At 42.5% G+C, this 14788-nt stretch overlaps 1 protein-coding gene across 1 annotated transcript; it reads left to right on the top strand.

The window, feature by feature from the left end:
• The first annotated feature begins 13338 nt into the window (after positions 1 to 13338).
• LOC145955136 (uncharacterized) lies at positions 13339 to 14013 on the top strand. The gene has a single exon (XM_083069847.1). It carries the CDS (start codon positions 13339 to 13341, stop codon positions 14011 to 14013), a length of 675 nt encoding a protein of 224 aa, XP_082925973.1.
• Positions 14014 to 14788: the final 775 nt, after the last annotated feature.

Here is a 14788-nt window from a genome sequence, read left to right as displayed (position 1 = left end):
AACAAGATTGAGAAGTCTTCTTTGCATCATATGGGGATGCTAAAGCAAGAAGACAAGTGGGTTTTTAAAGAAGATGTTCCTCCTACCCCGGAGCCAGCTACAGATGAGGACGGTGTGCCTTCTCATGATGAGGATCAGCCACAACAGGTGGAAGCTGAGCCTAGGGAAGCTGAGCCGGAGCTGAAGCCGTTCTCACCTTTTGAACAAATTATGATTAATAAAATTGATGCAGTGATGGACATGTCGAGGAGACATGAGTCTTTGTTTTCAGGTTTGCTGGACAGGTTTGATGATCTGGATCGCGAAGTTAGGCTGATCAAGACTCAACTTGGCATTCCTGAGGACGAAGAATGATTTTTTAACTAGTTTTCATTAGGATTTTTAATTCTATTTTGAGACAATTTAGTTCAATATGGTTGTAGTAGTTTAAGTTTCTGAACACTTTTAATATTTTCTGTTGTTGAATAATTGCATCTTGATGAATTTGAAGTTTGTTTGTTAATGTGTTGGTTTGATTCTGATTCCAATGATTGATTTGGAATGCTGGTGCAGGGTATCATATGCTCTGTTTTTAATCATATGCTCTGTTTTTGTGAGCATATATGTTGATTTGTATGGTTATTTCTGGTTCAAATTGGCATACTCTGTTTTTGAAATGATGCACATTCTTGCCTAGTTTAATTTGGTCTGAATTGTGGCCTATAATTCTTAACCTTGGCTTACTTTGTTTTTGATAATGCCAAAGGGGGAGAAATGGTATTGTATGGTAGTATGTGTTTTAGTTGATGTTGTTTGCAGGTATTGTGCTTGTGTGTGTGTGTGTTGTACAGGTTTTGGTTCATGACACAAGCAGGCACAAAGTGCATTATGATGATTCATTGTTCATGGGTTGTCATCATCAAAAAGGGGGAGATTGTTGAGCTTAGGAGAGCTTGAAGCTTAAAGAGTTTTGATGATCACAACATGCAACAACTTGGAGAGCACAAAAACAAAGTTAAAGAAGAGTCAAAGAGAATGCTATGAACTGGAACTATGTAATAGAACTTAGGAAATGAATTTTTGTAATTGTGTGTGCTTTGTACATTGAGCAAATCTTGTCTAGGATTAAGTAGGGAGTAGATGATGATGAGTTAAAAACATTGGAGAGTTATTTTGAGGCTTAAAATGAAATATTAAGAACTAACTCAAAATAATCGATTATTGTTAAATATAATCGATTATTTCAGCAAATGGGCTAAGTGGCATGCCTTGCTATAATAATCGATTATTTGCCAAAATAATCGATTATTTCATAAACAACTCTCCGGAATAATCGATTATCCAGCTAAATAATCGATTAAATTGTTCTTGGTTGATTTCCAGAAATCTGAAGAACAAAATAATCGATTATTCTTTAAAATAATCGATTATCTGGGTTTGAACTTTTATAAATAGACTTGAACTCTTTTGAAACTTAAGACAATTGAGTAAGAACTAATAATCAACTTGTGAAAACGTTTTAGAGAGTCTGTGTGACATCTTGGAGAGTTTTCTTTGTGAAATCCAAGAGAAAAACGTTTGTGAAAAGCTTGTGAGGAAATCATCATCATCATCATACTCTTGAAAGAGGAAGACAAAGATTTGTTCAAGAATTCCAGGTGAATTCGTTCCATTTTAATTCTTTGTGAATCTTTGTGGAAAATCTTGAGAAGGGGTTCTCAAGTGGTGAAGTTTCTTGTAGTGGGATCTACAAGGGTTGCTTTCTTGGGGTCAAGAAAGTGGTTATCTTTTAGTAGTGAAGTATATGCATGTGTGTTTGCTTGTAAACCTTCTTGCTTAAAGATAGTGGAAAAATCTTAATCAGGTGGTGATTAAGGACTGGATGTAGGTCACATGTGGAGTGGCTGAACCAGTATAAAAGACTTGTGCAATCTTCTTCTACCCTATCTCTTATATTGTGTAATTCATTGGTGGAACTTTAAAGAAGATAAAACTTGATTAATAAGTGCATGTGAATCTTGATGGTTTGAATCTGTAATTGAATATTATTGCTGAACCTTACTGTGTTGAATCAAGTGAGCACATTGCATTCATATCATCATAACAAGTCTTCAGGAGGGCTTTATTTGAAAATTCTGTCATAGAAAAGTTTTGATTGAAATTAAGATCCAAAAACTCTGATAAATCTTTAAAGGGTCATTAAATCCAATTCACCCCCCTTCTTGGATTGTGCCATTCTTTTCTATCACAAGGGTCATCAAAAGAAGCCTAAGAAAAGGAAGAGGAAAGGACATAGGTGGCTCTCGGATTTGACTACTTCAACACATACACCATAAACATTCTTGGCTGGAAAATTGTGATTGCTGGACTGGAATTACCGTGAAGATTGGAGGAGAAATCAATTTGAATTGTACTTAAATTTAAAAAAAAAAAAAAATATACATAAGCATTAGTGACGGATTTTAGAGACCAATTTTTCCTTACTAATTTGAAAATTTTGTTGCAAAATTGGTCACTAATCCATCACTAATTCTTGGTGGCTGTTTTTCTAATTTTTTCTTAAAGCCACTTGTTCTTTGTATTTCACTTTGTTCATATCTTGTATTTGGCCTTTGTAGGAGTGTCTTGGGGGTGTCTTTGGTACACAACCATCTCTCCTTAGGAATAGAATTTTCGTTAGTACTTGGTGGGAGTGGTCCTTGATTGATCTTTGGTATCTCTCAAGCTCTCACCCTAGGACACGTTTAGATAGCTTATTTCTCTTGTTTATCTTTTGTTTTAATTGCTTTCCTACGACTAGTATGCCATAGCTCATAAAACATCAAAAATAATTTTCATTGAAAAGAATTTGGTAAAGATTAACTACAAAGGGGATTAGTAATTTTTACTTGAAGAGGCTTGGTTTTTAAGTGGCTCTTAGTAGCTCACCTCCCTCCAAAGTTCAATTTGTATACATAATCCTCTAAGTACTTAGTCTTAACCTTGCACAAAAACAATTGCTTTTCAAAGTTCATTCATAAAAAATAATCTTTCACCTATAATGGAAGAATTTTCTACTCCTCATAGTGATACTAATTCAAGTGACAACAAAAGTTTTACTAAATTGTCACGAGAATTAAGATCACTAAAGATATGGAAAGAGCAAGAATTACAACAAAAACTTGAAAAAGAAGCTCAATTTGCTCTAATGGAGGAGGAAATTCGTTTATTAAAAGAGAAAGATAAAAGGAAACATCATCATGGTCAACATAGTTCCTACGTTCATAGTTCCACACTAGGAGAGTCAATGCATGATAGCCTAGTTTTAGGAGATCATTATCAACCACCTCCTAGGAGAATCCATAGGACCTCCAAAACAAGGGAATCTAGGGTAGATCTCCGTTATTTTCATGGAAAAGATGATGTGGAAGGTTACCTAGACTGGGAAATGAAAGTAGAACAAATTTTCACTTGCCACCAAGTGAGTGAAGAAAGAAAAGTTTCTCTAGCCACTTTGAGTTTCCAAGGTCATGCCATGTATTGGTGGACCTCTCTTGTGAGAGATAGGCGTCTCCATAATGAACCTCCAATTCAATATTGGAATGAATTAAGGAGTGCCTTGAGGAGGAGACATATACCCTCTTACTACACTAGGGAGCTTATCAACAAGCTCCAAAGACTCCATCAAAAAAATATGACTGTGGAAGAATATAGACAAACGATGGAGTTGTACATCATGAGGGCTGGCATTAGAGAAGAGGAAAATATTACCATTGCTAGGATTTTGAGTGGATTATCCTATGAAATAAGAGATAAGGTTGAGCTTCTCCCTTATAGGGATTTGGATGATTTGGTTCAACTTTGCATAAAGGTTGAACAACAAAATTTACGCAAAGGTTTTCAAACAAGCTCATACTCATCTTCTTTTTCTAAGGATAACTACAAGAGGGAGGGTAAGAAAAATGATTTTGAAAAAAAGACTACTTTTACCTCCAAAAATCTAGACAAAGGTAAAGAAAAAGATAAAAAAATAAACACTTCACACACTAGCACAAAGTCTAGTGACATAAAATGCTTTAAGTGTCTTGGGAGAGGCCACATTGCTTCTCAATGCCCTAACAAAAAAGTGATGATTTTAAGGGGCCAAGACATTTATAGTAGCCATGATGAAGCTACTACTTCTTCATCTTCAAGTGAGGATAAAGAAGAAGCAAGTGAAGAAGAGTCATGTGAGGTTACTTATCCTTATAATGGGGAACTTCTTATGATGAGAAGGGTCCTCAATAACCAACCTAGTGATACACAATCCCAAAGAGAGAACATCTTTCATACAAGATGTAACATTTCAAACAAGGCTTGTTCTCTCATAGTGGATAGTGGATCTTGGTGCAATTGTTGTAGCACTAGGATGGTTGAGAAGTTGGGATTGACTACCACACCTCACCCAAAACCTTATCAACTTCATTGGCTTAATGATGATGGGGATATGGTGGTCAACCAACAAGTGGAAGTAGAGTTTTCTATAGGGAACTATCAAGATAAAGTTAAATGTGATGTAGTTCCTATGGAGGCTTGTCATATTTTATTGGGTAGGCCATGGCAATTTGATAAACAAACTCATCATGATGGCCTAACTAATAAAATAACTTTCAAACATAAGGGTAAAAAGTTTGTGCTTCATCCTTTATCACCTTCACAAGTAATAGAAGATCAAGTACAAATGAAGGCCAAACGTGAGCAAGAAAAAGGAAAACAAAAAAAAAAGGAAAAAAAAAACTTCTAAAAATTGATGAAAAAGAGGATTCTAGAGAGATTAATGTTCCCTCTCTAGAGATAGTTCAAGAAGAGCGTTTTCAATCAAAACCTTTACACAAAACTTCTCTCTTTATTGAACCATCTTCTCATATCCTCATGTGTAGAGGAACATTAACTTGCACTGCCACATCTCCTTTGGCAACTTCTCTACCTTTTGAGGTAAAAACTCTTTTAGAAGAATTTGATGAAATATTCCCTAAGGAAGGCCCAATTGGACTTCCTCCTTTTAGGGGAATAGAGCATCAAATAGATCTTGTGCCTAGGGCTAGTCTTCCAAATAGACCAGCCTATAGGACTAATCCACAAGAAACCAAAGAGATAGAGAAGCAAGTACAAGAGTTGTTGGAGAAGGGTTGGATTCAAAAGAGTCTAAGCCCTTGTGCTGTACCAGTCATCTTGGTGCCAAAAAAAGATGGAAAATAGAGGATGTGTTGTGACTGTAGAGCCATCAACAACATCACCATAAAATATAGGCACCCAATTCCTAGGCTCGATGACATGCTTGATGAATTGCATGGGTCGTCCATATTTTCCAAGGTAGATCTTAAGAGTGGATATCACCAAATTCGAATCAAGGAAGGTGATGAGTGGAAAACCGCTTTTAAGACTAAGTTTGGACTATATGAATGGTTAGTAATGCCTTTTGGGCTTACTAATGCACCTAGCACATTCATGAGGTTGATGAATCATGCCCTTAGGGATTGCATTGGTAGATTTGTAGTAGTTTATTTTGATGATATTTTAATCTATAGCAAAAGTCTAAGTGATCATGTGGATCACCTAAGGCAAGTCTTTCTTGTCCTTAGAGACAATCACTTGTTTGCCAATGTAGACAAGTGCACTTTTTGTGTGGATAATGTTATTTTCTTAGGATTTGTGGTCAGCAAAAATGGGGTTCATGTGGACCCCGAGAAAATCAAAGCCATCCAAGAATGGCCTATTCCTACTAATGTTAGTGAAGTTAGGAGCTTCCATGGTTTGGCAAGCTTTTATAGACGTTTTGTTCCTAACTTCTCTACATTAGCTTCACCTCTCAACGAGTTGGTCAAGAAGGATGTGGCTTTTGACTGGAAGGAAAAACATAACTTAGATTTCCAAGAACTTAAGCTTAAACTTACTCAAGCACCTGTTCTAGCTTTGCCTGATTTTTCAAAAACTTTTGAACTAGAATGTGATGCTTCAGGTCTTGGCATAGGGGCTGTATTGTTACAAGGTGGTCACCCCATAGCTTATTTCAGTGAAAAACTTCATGGGGCTGCCTTGAACTACCCCACCTATGACAAGGAGTTATATGCTTTAGTTCGTGCCCTTCAAACTTGGGAACATTATCTTGTAACCAAGGAATTTGTCATACATAGTGATCATGAATCACTTAAATATTTGAAGGGTCAACATAAATTAAATAAGAGGCATGCAAAATGGGTTGAGTATTTAGAATAATTTCCTTATGTCATCAAATATAAAAAAGGCTCTACAAATGTAGTAGCTGATGCTTTGTCTAGAAGACATGTTTTATTGAACACCCTAGGTTCTCAAATACTAGGGTTTGATGACATCAAGGAGTTGTATGAGAAAGACCTTGATTTTGCTAACTTTTATTCTTTATGTATTCAAAAACCTTACCAAGGTTACTATATTTCTGAGGGGTTCCTTTTTAAAGAAAACAAACTTTGTATACCCCAAGGATCTATTAGAAAACTTTTGGTTAGGGAGAGCCATGAGGGTGGGCTCATGGGGCATTTTGGAATTGAGAAGACTCTTTCATTTTTGAGAGAGAAATTCTTTTGGCCTCATATGAAGAGAGATGTCCAACGGTTTTGTAGTAGTTGCATTGCTTGTTTACAAGCAAAGTCTACCACTAAACCTCATGGGCTATATACCCCATTGCCTATATCCTCTTCTCCTTGGGTTGATATTTCCATGGATTTTATCCTTGGCTTGCCTCGAACCCAAAGAGGAAAGGATTCCATATTTGTGGTAGTGGACCGTTTTAGCAAAATGGCACACTTTATTCCATGCCACAAAGTGGATGATGCAAGTCACATTGCTAAATTATTCTTTCAAGAAATTGTGAGACTACATGGGTTACCTAAGACTATAGTCTCAGATAGAGATGTTAAGTTCCTAAGCCACTTTTGGAAAACTCTTTGGGCAAGGTTAGGAACTAAACTTCTATTTTCTACCACATGTCATCCCCAAACTGATGGGCAAACTGAGGTAGTAAATAGGTCTCTCGGTACTATGTTGAGGGCAATCCTCAAGGGCAATAAAAAGTCATGGGATGACTACCTCCCTCATGTGGAGTTTGCCTATAATAGAGTGGTTCACAAGACCACTCACATGTCTCCTTTTGAGATTGTTTATGGCTTTAATCCTCTTACTCCCTTAGATTTATTACCCCTACCCGATGTTGCTTCCTTTATTCATAAAGAAGGGACATCTAGGGCTGAGTTTGTCAAGAAATTGCATGAGAGGGTTAGAGATCATATTCAATCCCAAACAGAAAAATATCAACAATACAATAATAAGGGTAGGAAGGAAGTTATCTTCAAGGAAGGTGACTGGGTTTGGCTCCATCTTCGGAAGGATAGGTTTCCTTCCAAAAGAAAGTCAAAGCTTAGTCCTAGAGGAGATGGACCCTTCCAAATCCTTCAGAAAATAAATAACAATGCCTATGTCCTAGATCTCCCTTTTGAGTATGGTGTTAGTTCTAGTTTCAATGTTTCTGATCTCTCTTTGTTTACAGGACTAGCTACCCATGAGGAGGATGCATTGGATTTGAGAACAAATCCTCTTCAAGAGGGAGGGGATGATGGAGGAAGCCCATGGGTTAAGGGCCCAACTACTAGGGCTATAGCAAGGAGGATGCATGAAGAGTGGGCCCAAGCCCATGGAAAGCCCACCATTTTGTTTTGTTGGGCTTTGACTCAAGCCCAAGTAGATTAGGGTTAGTATAGGGTTGGGCCTTGGTGCCTTGTATTTCTTTTGGGCCTTGTATTTTCGGCCATATAGCATAGGAATTTCATTTCATGGTTATTAAGATTTAGGGTTAATTTAGGTCACATGTTCACTTCATTTGAATGTCATTAGTATGACATTTGAAGGTGCATTTCGGCCATGTGCACACATGCACATGGTGTGACCGAAATGCAACTCAAATGGATACTAAATCACATCCAAATGAGTGCACATGGAAGGGGAGGCCGGTTGGCACCAAAATTTGAATTTTAGAATTCAAATTTTGGCGCCTAGAGTTAAGTTAACCATACCATGGTTTTACTTAACTCTAGGTGAACCCAACTTAAACCCTTAACCTAATTTCTCCTATAAATCTTCCCATGGCCGGATATTGTAGTACTTTGGATCATATATTGATGAGAAATTCTTCTTTGAATTTCATCACTTCCGAAGTCACTTTGCATCCTACTCTACCCTCCTTGAGTGCTTCTCCTTGTAGAGTTAGGATCTTGTTCTTCTTTGGGACTTGGCTACACGCTAGCTTAGGTCACCTTGGGCCTTGTGGGAACTCCATTCCTTGAAGCATCTTCCAAGGAACTCCGTGAAGGCTTGAAGATTTCATGTGCTTCCAAGAGGAATCACATCAATTGAACTATGAGATGTTGTGTGGAATGTGAATGAGATGTGATTGTGGTTCTTTACACCTATGACCAGGGGTGAGCACGGCCCGAGATTGTTACATGGGTATCGTGACCTTGGTTAACATGTCAGGGGTGAGCATGGCCCTAGGTTAGGGGTAACGTGACCTTGGCACAATGTTATATCAGGGGTGAGCACGGCCTTGGATTGTTATGTGGGTATCGTGACCTTGAATAACATGTCAGGGATGAGCACGACCCTAGGCTAGATATGTTACAGGGGAATCGTGACCTTGGCATGGTGTTATATCAGGGGTGAACACGACCTTGGATTGTTAAATGGGTAGCGTGACCTTGGCATAGTGTGAAGTGCAAGATTTGTGATGATTGGTGTGATTGAGAATTATGACGTGATGACGATGCATGGTTGATTGAAATACGTTATGTTGAAATATTCATGAATATTAAGTTATAATGAGATAATATGTTGTGTTTTCTTATGTGCTATATATATAGATGTTTTCTTTTCTCACCATACGATTTGTGGATGTTTTTAGGTGAGGAAGATCCGGTTTTGAGTGGCATCTAGGATGCCAACAGTTGAATTGTGGGTGTGCTCTGATATTGTGACATCGGGGCAGAAAATTTTAGGATATAGATTTTTATATGTATTTTGAGTTATACCTTGTCTTTTGAAAACAATTTGTAAACTCTTAAATTTTACCTTCCAAGTTTTATTTCTAGTTATTTTGGATATTGAAGAAAGAACAGTTATGAAGTTTTATGTGAACCCTTTTACCAACGTTAAAAATTTTATTCTTTAGTTTATTTTCATGATTAATATTTATATATGTGTTGGAGTAGTAAGGGTGTCACACATATTTATAATATAAAAATGGATACATAATTTAATTGAGACTTAAAATATTATTTGATTTATGAATTTTTTTGAGAATTTTGAATTAGGTCTCAAATTAGAAACAAATTATAATTTGGTATTTCATATTTTTATATCACTCCCTACTATTAGAGATTGGTTTATAATTCATGATATTTAATTTGACATAATATTTTTTATTTCCTTATACTCAAATAATTATATTAGATTGTCATTCAATATCATCATTTATTTGTGTACTATCCGTACTGCGAAACCGAGCTCCGAGCTCGGTATCACAGCGCAAGATGACCTCGGGCACGCGCTACGCGATGTCAGCTCGGCATTTAAGTAGATCATAACTGATCTCAGGGAATCTCGCTCCAGACGAGATCCATTATCTAATCTTATCATATCTCATCTCAGGCCCAGGGCCCAAAGCAACCCTAATTCACACTAAGGTACGTGCATTACTTATACGAGACTCATACTCATACAAACCCTAACTTTAGCATCGGAGTCTCTTTTGCAGGTACCACCCCCATCTTGGAGCATCAAGTGTACCAGCGAAGGAGGCTCACCAATCTTACTTGGAGAATCATCCCTACGGCAGATTTCCGGTAAGAACATTTGGCGCCCATCGTGGGGCCGATCAAGACAGCTCTTATCGGCCACGCTTATGGTATTCACCAGAAGCCATAGTAGACGCGCAACAGACGACGAAAATCACTCAACTACCATGGATAACGAAGCAACATTGAGGAGACTAATCGACCAGGTCGAACAGATGCGGCAGCAACACGCCGCCGACCTACAAAGCATGTGTGCCAAGCACGACACTGACCTAGCGGCAATGCGTACCGCTAATGAAGCCTACCTGGCGGTGCTACGCGCCGAGAACGAGCGAATCCGCGCTCAACTCCCTTGGCACCACTCTGATCATCCTCCTCATACGAGCAACCATAATGAGGAGGAGGAGCACTCGGTCTCTCAACCCCGGACCGCAACTAGGGCACCGACTCAACGACCTACCACGCATCGGTCCCATGCACTGACACACAAGTCGGCCCATGAAGTCAGCAAGACCCCTACTCATGTCCCAGGGGATCAGGCAACCTTCCGCCGCCACCCTTTTGTGGATGGCATCATGAAGACACCACTCCCTCATGGGTGGAAGCCTCTCCACCTCGATCGCTATGATGGCACGACGGACCCAGATGAGCACACCGACCTGTATACAACGCATGTAAACCTCTACACTAACAGTGACGCTATCTTGTGTAGGGTTTTTCCAACCTCTCTTAAGGGAGCCGCGCTCAACTGGTATACCCAGCTGCCCGCCGAGTCCATTGATAGTTTCGGCACCCTAGTTAGAAGGTTCACAGTGCAGTATGCGACGAGCCGACCTCACCATGTCACTTCAACCGCCCTGGCTAGTCTCAGGCAAAATGACGACGAACCACTCCGGGCGTTCATGGAGCGATTCTCTGCCACCTCGGTTAAGATCAGAAATCGGAACCCCGAGGTCGCCCTGCATGCCATGCTTATGGCACTCAAGCCTGGACCATTCGTCGACAGCCTATGTCGTGAGTCTCCTCGCGACATGGACGAGCTTCGCGTTCGTGCGGCGTGCTACATCCAGATGGAGGAACACTCTGCTTTCCATGACCAGGTTCACGGAAAAGGACCAGTGAAGCCGGAACAGGGGCACAAGGATAAAATCAAAGTCAATAATGACAGCCAGTTCAAGAAATCGGCCAGAACAAACAGAGGGGGGAGATATGACTTCTACACTCCTCTGAACACATCTAGAGTCCACATTCTGGAGGAGGCCAGTGACAGCAACCTACTCGCCCTGCCACCGCCAAGCCACACTCCCAACAGTGCGGACAAGTCCAAACACTGCCGGTACCACAGGAATCACGGCCACACCACCGAGGAGTGCCGCACACTCTGAGACCGCATTGAAGAACTCGTCCAATCAGGCCACCTCAGCCACTATGTCCAGCAAAGTCACCAGGGAAGCTACGGTGGACCAGGACAAGACAGAGGACATGGTTCAGGAGCTCGCACGAGCCAAGCCTCTGGCCCTCAACTCAACCCCGGCGGAGCAGTGCAAGCTGAGGTAAGCCAGGAAACGGGGCCAGCTCCCCTATGGGGAGTGATCAATACAATTGCAGGTGGTTTCGCAGGAGGGGGCGCCAGCAGCTCGACCCGCAAAAGACACCTGCGCAATATCAACTGCATACACCCTACCGCCTCATCTTCGCACCAGAGCTCACTGATGATTACTTTCACCGACAACGACTATGCCGAGGTCAATAGGATGATCCCATGGTTATAGCTGTGGAGTTGGCCAATTGGGAGGTTCACAAGACACTGATCGACCAAGGGAGCTTGACCGACGTCCTGTATTGGCCAACGTTCCTCAGGTTAGACATCCCCCACTCTCTCATACAACCTCACACAGAGCCCCTAGCTGGTTTTGCAGGAAAGAGAGTTCACACTCGGGGGTACGTGGACCTACTGACAACTTTCAGAGCACCTCCGGACACAAGGCGAGTCATGATTCGGTACCTTCTCGTGGAAGCCAACACTTCCTACAACATAATCATCGGGAGGCCGACCTTGAATCAAATGGGAGCAGTAGTGTCCACCCCACACCTCACCATGAAATTCCCAAGGAATGATGGGAAGATTATCTCTGTCAAGGCAAACCAGAAGACGGCACGACAATGCTACACCGAAAGCCTGAAGATCGCCTCACCCGGTGAACAATGCAAAAGTGGCCCTCCCAACGCAGCTCACATCAACCATGAAGAAATCACTGATCTCGATCCGAGATCCGACTCTCGTGACGAATGGCTAAGCCCCGTCGACGAGCTCAATGACCTCTAGATCAGAAAATTTCCCGGGCAGTGCACAAAGATCAGCAGACAATTGAGCCCGAAGTTGCGATAGCAGCTCGAAGCGGAAATCCTAAAAAATGTTGACCTCTTCGCCTGGTCCAGCGCTGACATGCCAGGTATAGACGCTGACTTTATCTATCACCGGTTAGCGATACACAAGGAAGCAAAGCCAGTGGCCCAGAGAAAGAGAAAGGTCGGTGGTGAGAGAGAGACCATCATCACCGTGTCACAAAAGTTGCTGAGCGCTGGCTTCATCTGTGAAGTCAGGTACACCACATGGCTGGCGAATGTGGTTCTGGTAAAGAAGAGTTCGGGAAAGTGGTGCATGTGCATCGATTATACCGACTTGAACAAAGCATGCCCCAAGGACTCATACCCCTTGCCAAGCATTGACAGGCTGGTCGACGGAGCATCCGGGCACGCCCTCCTCAACTTCCTCGACGCCTACTTTGGGTACAATCAGATAATGATGTACCCACCCGACAAGGTACACACGTCTTTCATCATCGACCACGCCAACTACTGCTACCGGGTGATGCCCTTCGGCCTCAAAAACGCGGGGGCAACTTACCAGCGACTGATGGATAAGGTTTTTCACCAGCAGATCGGGCGGAACATGGAAGTCTACGTCGACGACATGGTGGTCAAAACCACCTCGGCAATAGACCATGCTACCGATCTCGCCGAGGTGTTCGCCCAGATCAGAAAGCACAACATGCGTCTCAACCCGGAGAAGTGCATTTTCAACGTTAAGGGGGGCAAGTTCCTCGGTTTCATGATCACTAGCAGAGGAATCGAGGCCAACCCCGAGAAATGCAAAGCCATCATCCAGATGCAGAGTCCGCAAAAGGTGAAAGAGGTCCAACGCCTAGCAGGAAGGTTAGTCTCACTGTCCCGATTCATCCCTAAACTCGCAGAGAAAGCAAGGCCAATCTTCACCCTGCTAAAGAAGCCAAAAGACTTCCAGTGGACAAGTTAGTGCGAAGAAGCTTTCCAGAGCTTCAAAACCTTTCTCTCGACCCCACCGATCCTACAGAGGCCGAATCACAACACCGACCTCCTCCTCTACTTGGCCATAGCAGAAAATGCCATCAGTGCTGTAATAGTGCAAGAAAACCAGAAGACGCAGACGCCAATCTACTTCATCAGCCGAGTCCTCTAGGATGCGGAGAAGCGATACTAGATGGTTGAGAAGTTGGCGCTAGCACTCGTCACCGCGGCCCGACGTCTCCGACCATATTTTCAAAGCCACCAGGTAGTAGTCAAAACCGACTACCCCATAAAGCAAATCCTGAGAAAACCGGAACTCGCCGGACGAATGATCGCATGGTCAGTAGAATTATCCGAGTTCGGCATTCGGTACGAAAGTCGCGGCGCCCTGAAAGCCCAGTGCCTGGCTGACTTCATAGCCGAGCTCACGCTTGCTACTGCCGAGGAACCCCAGGCATGGACTTTACACGTTGACGGGTCCTCCAACTCCAAAGGTGGTGGTGCAGGTATCATTCTGGAGGGGCCAAATCAAGTTACCTTGGAACAACCCCTCAAGTTCAGCTTCAAAGTGACCAGCAACCAGGCAGAGTATGAGGCACTCCTCGCAGAACTGAGGCTAGCCCGTGACCTAGGAGCCCGAAGAGTGAGCTGCAACAGCGACTCAAAACTCATGGTCGAGCAGCTCAATGGGACGTACCAGGCAAAGGACACCCTTCTGCAAAGATATTTCCACATCGCATCCCAGCAGATCTCGTCCTTCGACGAGTTCGCCATACAACATGTGCCGCGCGAACAAAATGCCCGAGCTGACCTCCTATTGAATCTCGCCAGTACAAAAAAGCCTGGACAACATCGAACTATCATCTAGGAGACCCTACACTTGCCTAGCTTCGATGACAAGGTTGTCAATGTCAGCGACAGTGGAGACCTGGGCTGGATGGTGGGCATCTGAAATTACTTGAAAGAGGGTACCTTGCCCGAAGACAAAGACGAAGCTCGGAAGATGAGAATGAGGTCGGCCAAGTTTTTCATTGTCGGAGACGAACTGTTCAAACGTGGCATTTTCGCCCCGCTGCCCAAGTGTTTGACTGCACCCAAAGCAGAGTACTCCGGGCTAGATACTACTGGCCCACTCTGAAGTCAGATTGCCAAGACTATATACAAAAATGCAAAGAATGCCAGCAGTTCGGCAACACACACCGGCAACCGCCCGAAACCCTCCACCACATGATGTCGGCATGGCCTTTCTCCTAGTGGGGAATGGACATCCTTGGGCCATTCCCCCCTACGAAAGGCCAGCTCAAGTTCCTCCTCGTGGCAATCGATTACTTCACCAAATCGATTGAAGCATGCCCACTCGCCAAAATCACCACTGAAAATGTGCAAAAGTTCACCTGGAGAAACATTGTTTGCAGATTCAGAATCCCTCACACCCTCGTTACTGACAACGGCCGACAGTTCATCGCACAGGGATTCGAGGACTTCCTCCGAGAGCTCGGTATCAAACATCTTCCAACCTCGGTGGAACACCCCCTGATAGACCATGGGCCAAGGGCCCAGTAACCAGAGCTATGGCTAGGAGGATACAGGAAGAGCTGGATCTTGAGAAGACTAATGGGCTTGTTAGGCCCAAGGTAATCTTC

The sequence above is a fragment of the Cajanus cajan genome, chromosome 1 (assembly GCF_000230855.2).
Source record: "Cajanus cajan strain Asha chromosome 1, NIPB_CcT2T_4, whole genome shotgun sequence".
Lineage (NCBI taxonomy): Eukaryota > Viridiplantae > Streptophyta > Magnoliopsida > Fabales > Fabaceae > Cajanus > Cajanus cajan.
This window is presented reverse-complemented; position numbering and strand designations above follow the sequence as displayed.

Excerpts from the sequence above, each read along its gene's own strand:
- LOC145955136 (XM_083069847.1), top strand. The coding sequence starts at position 13,339 with ATGGTTGAGAAGTTGGCGCTAGCACTCGTCACCGCGGCCCGACGTCTC.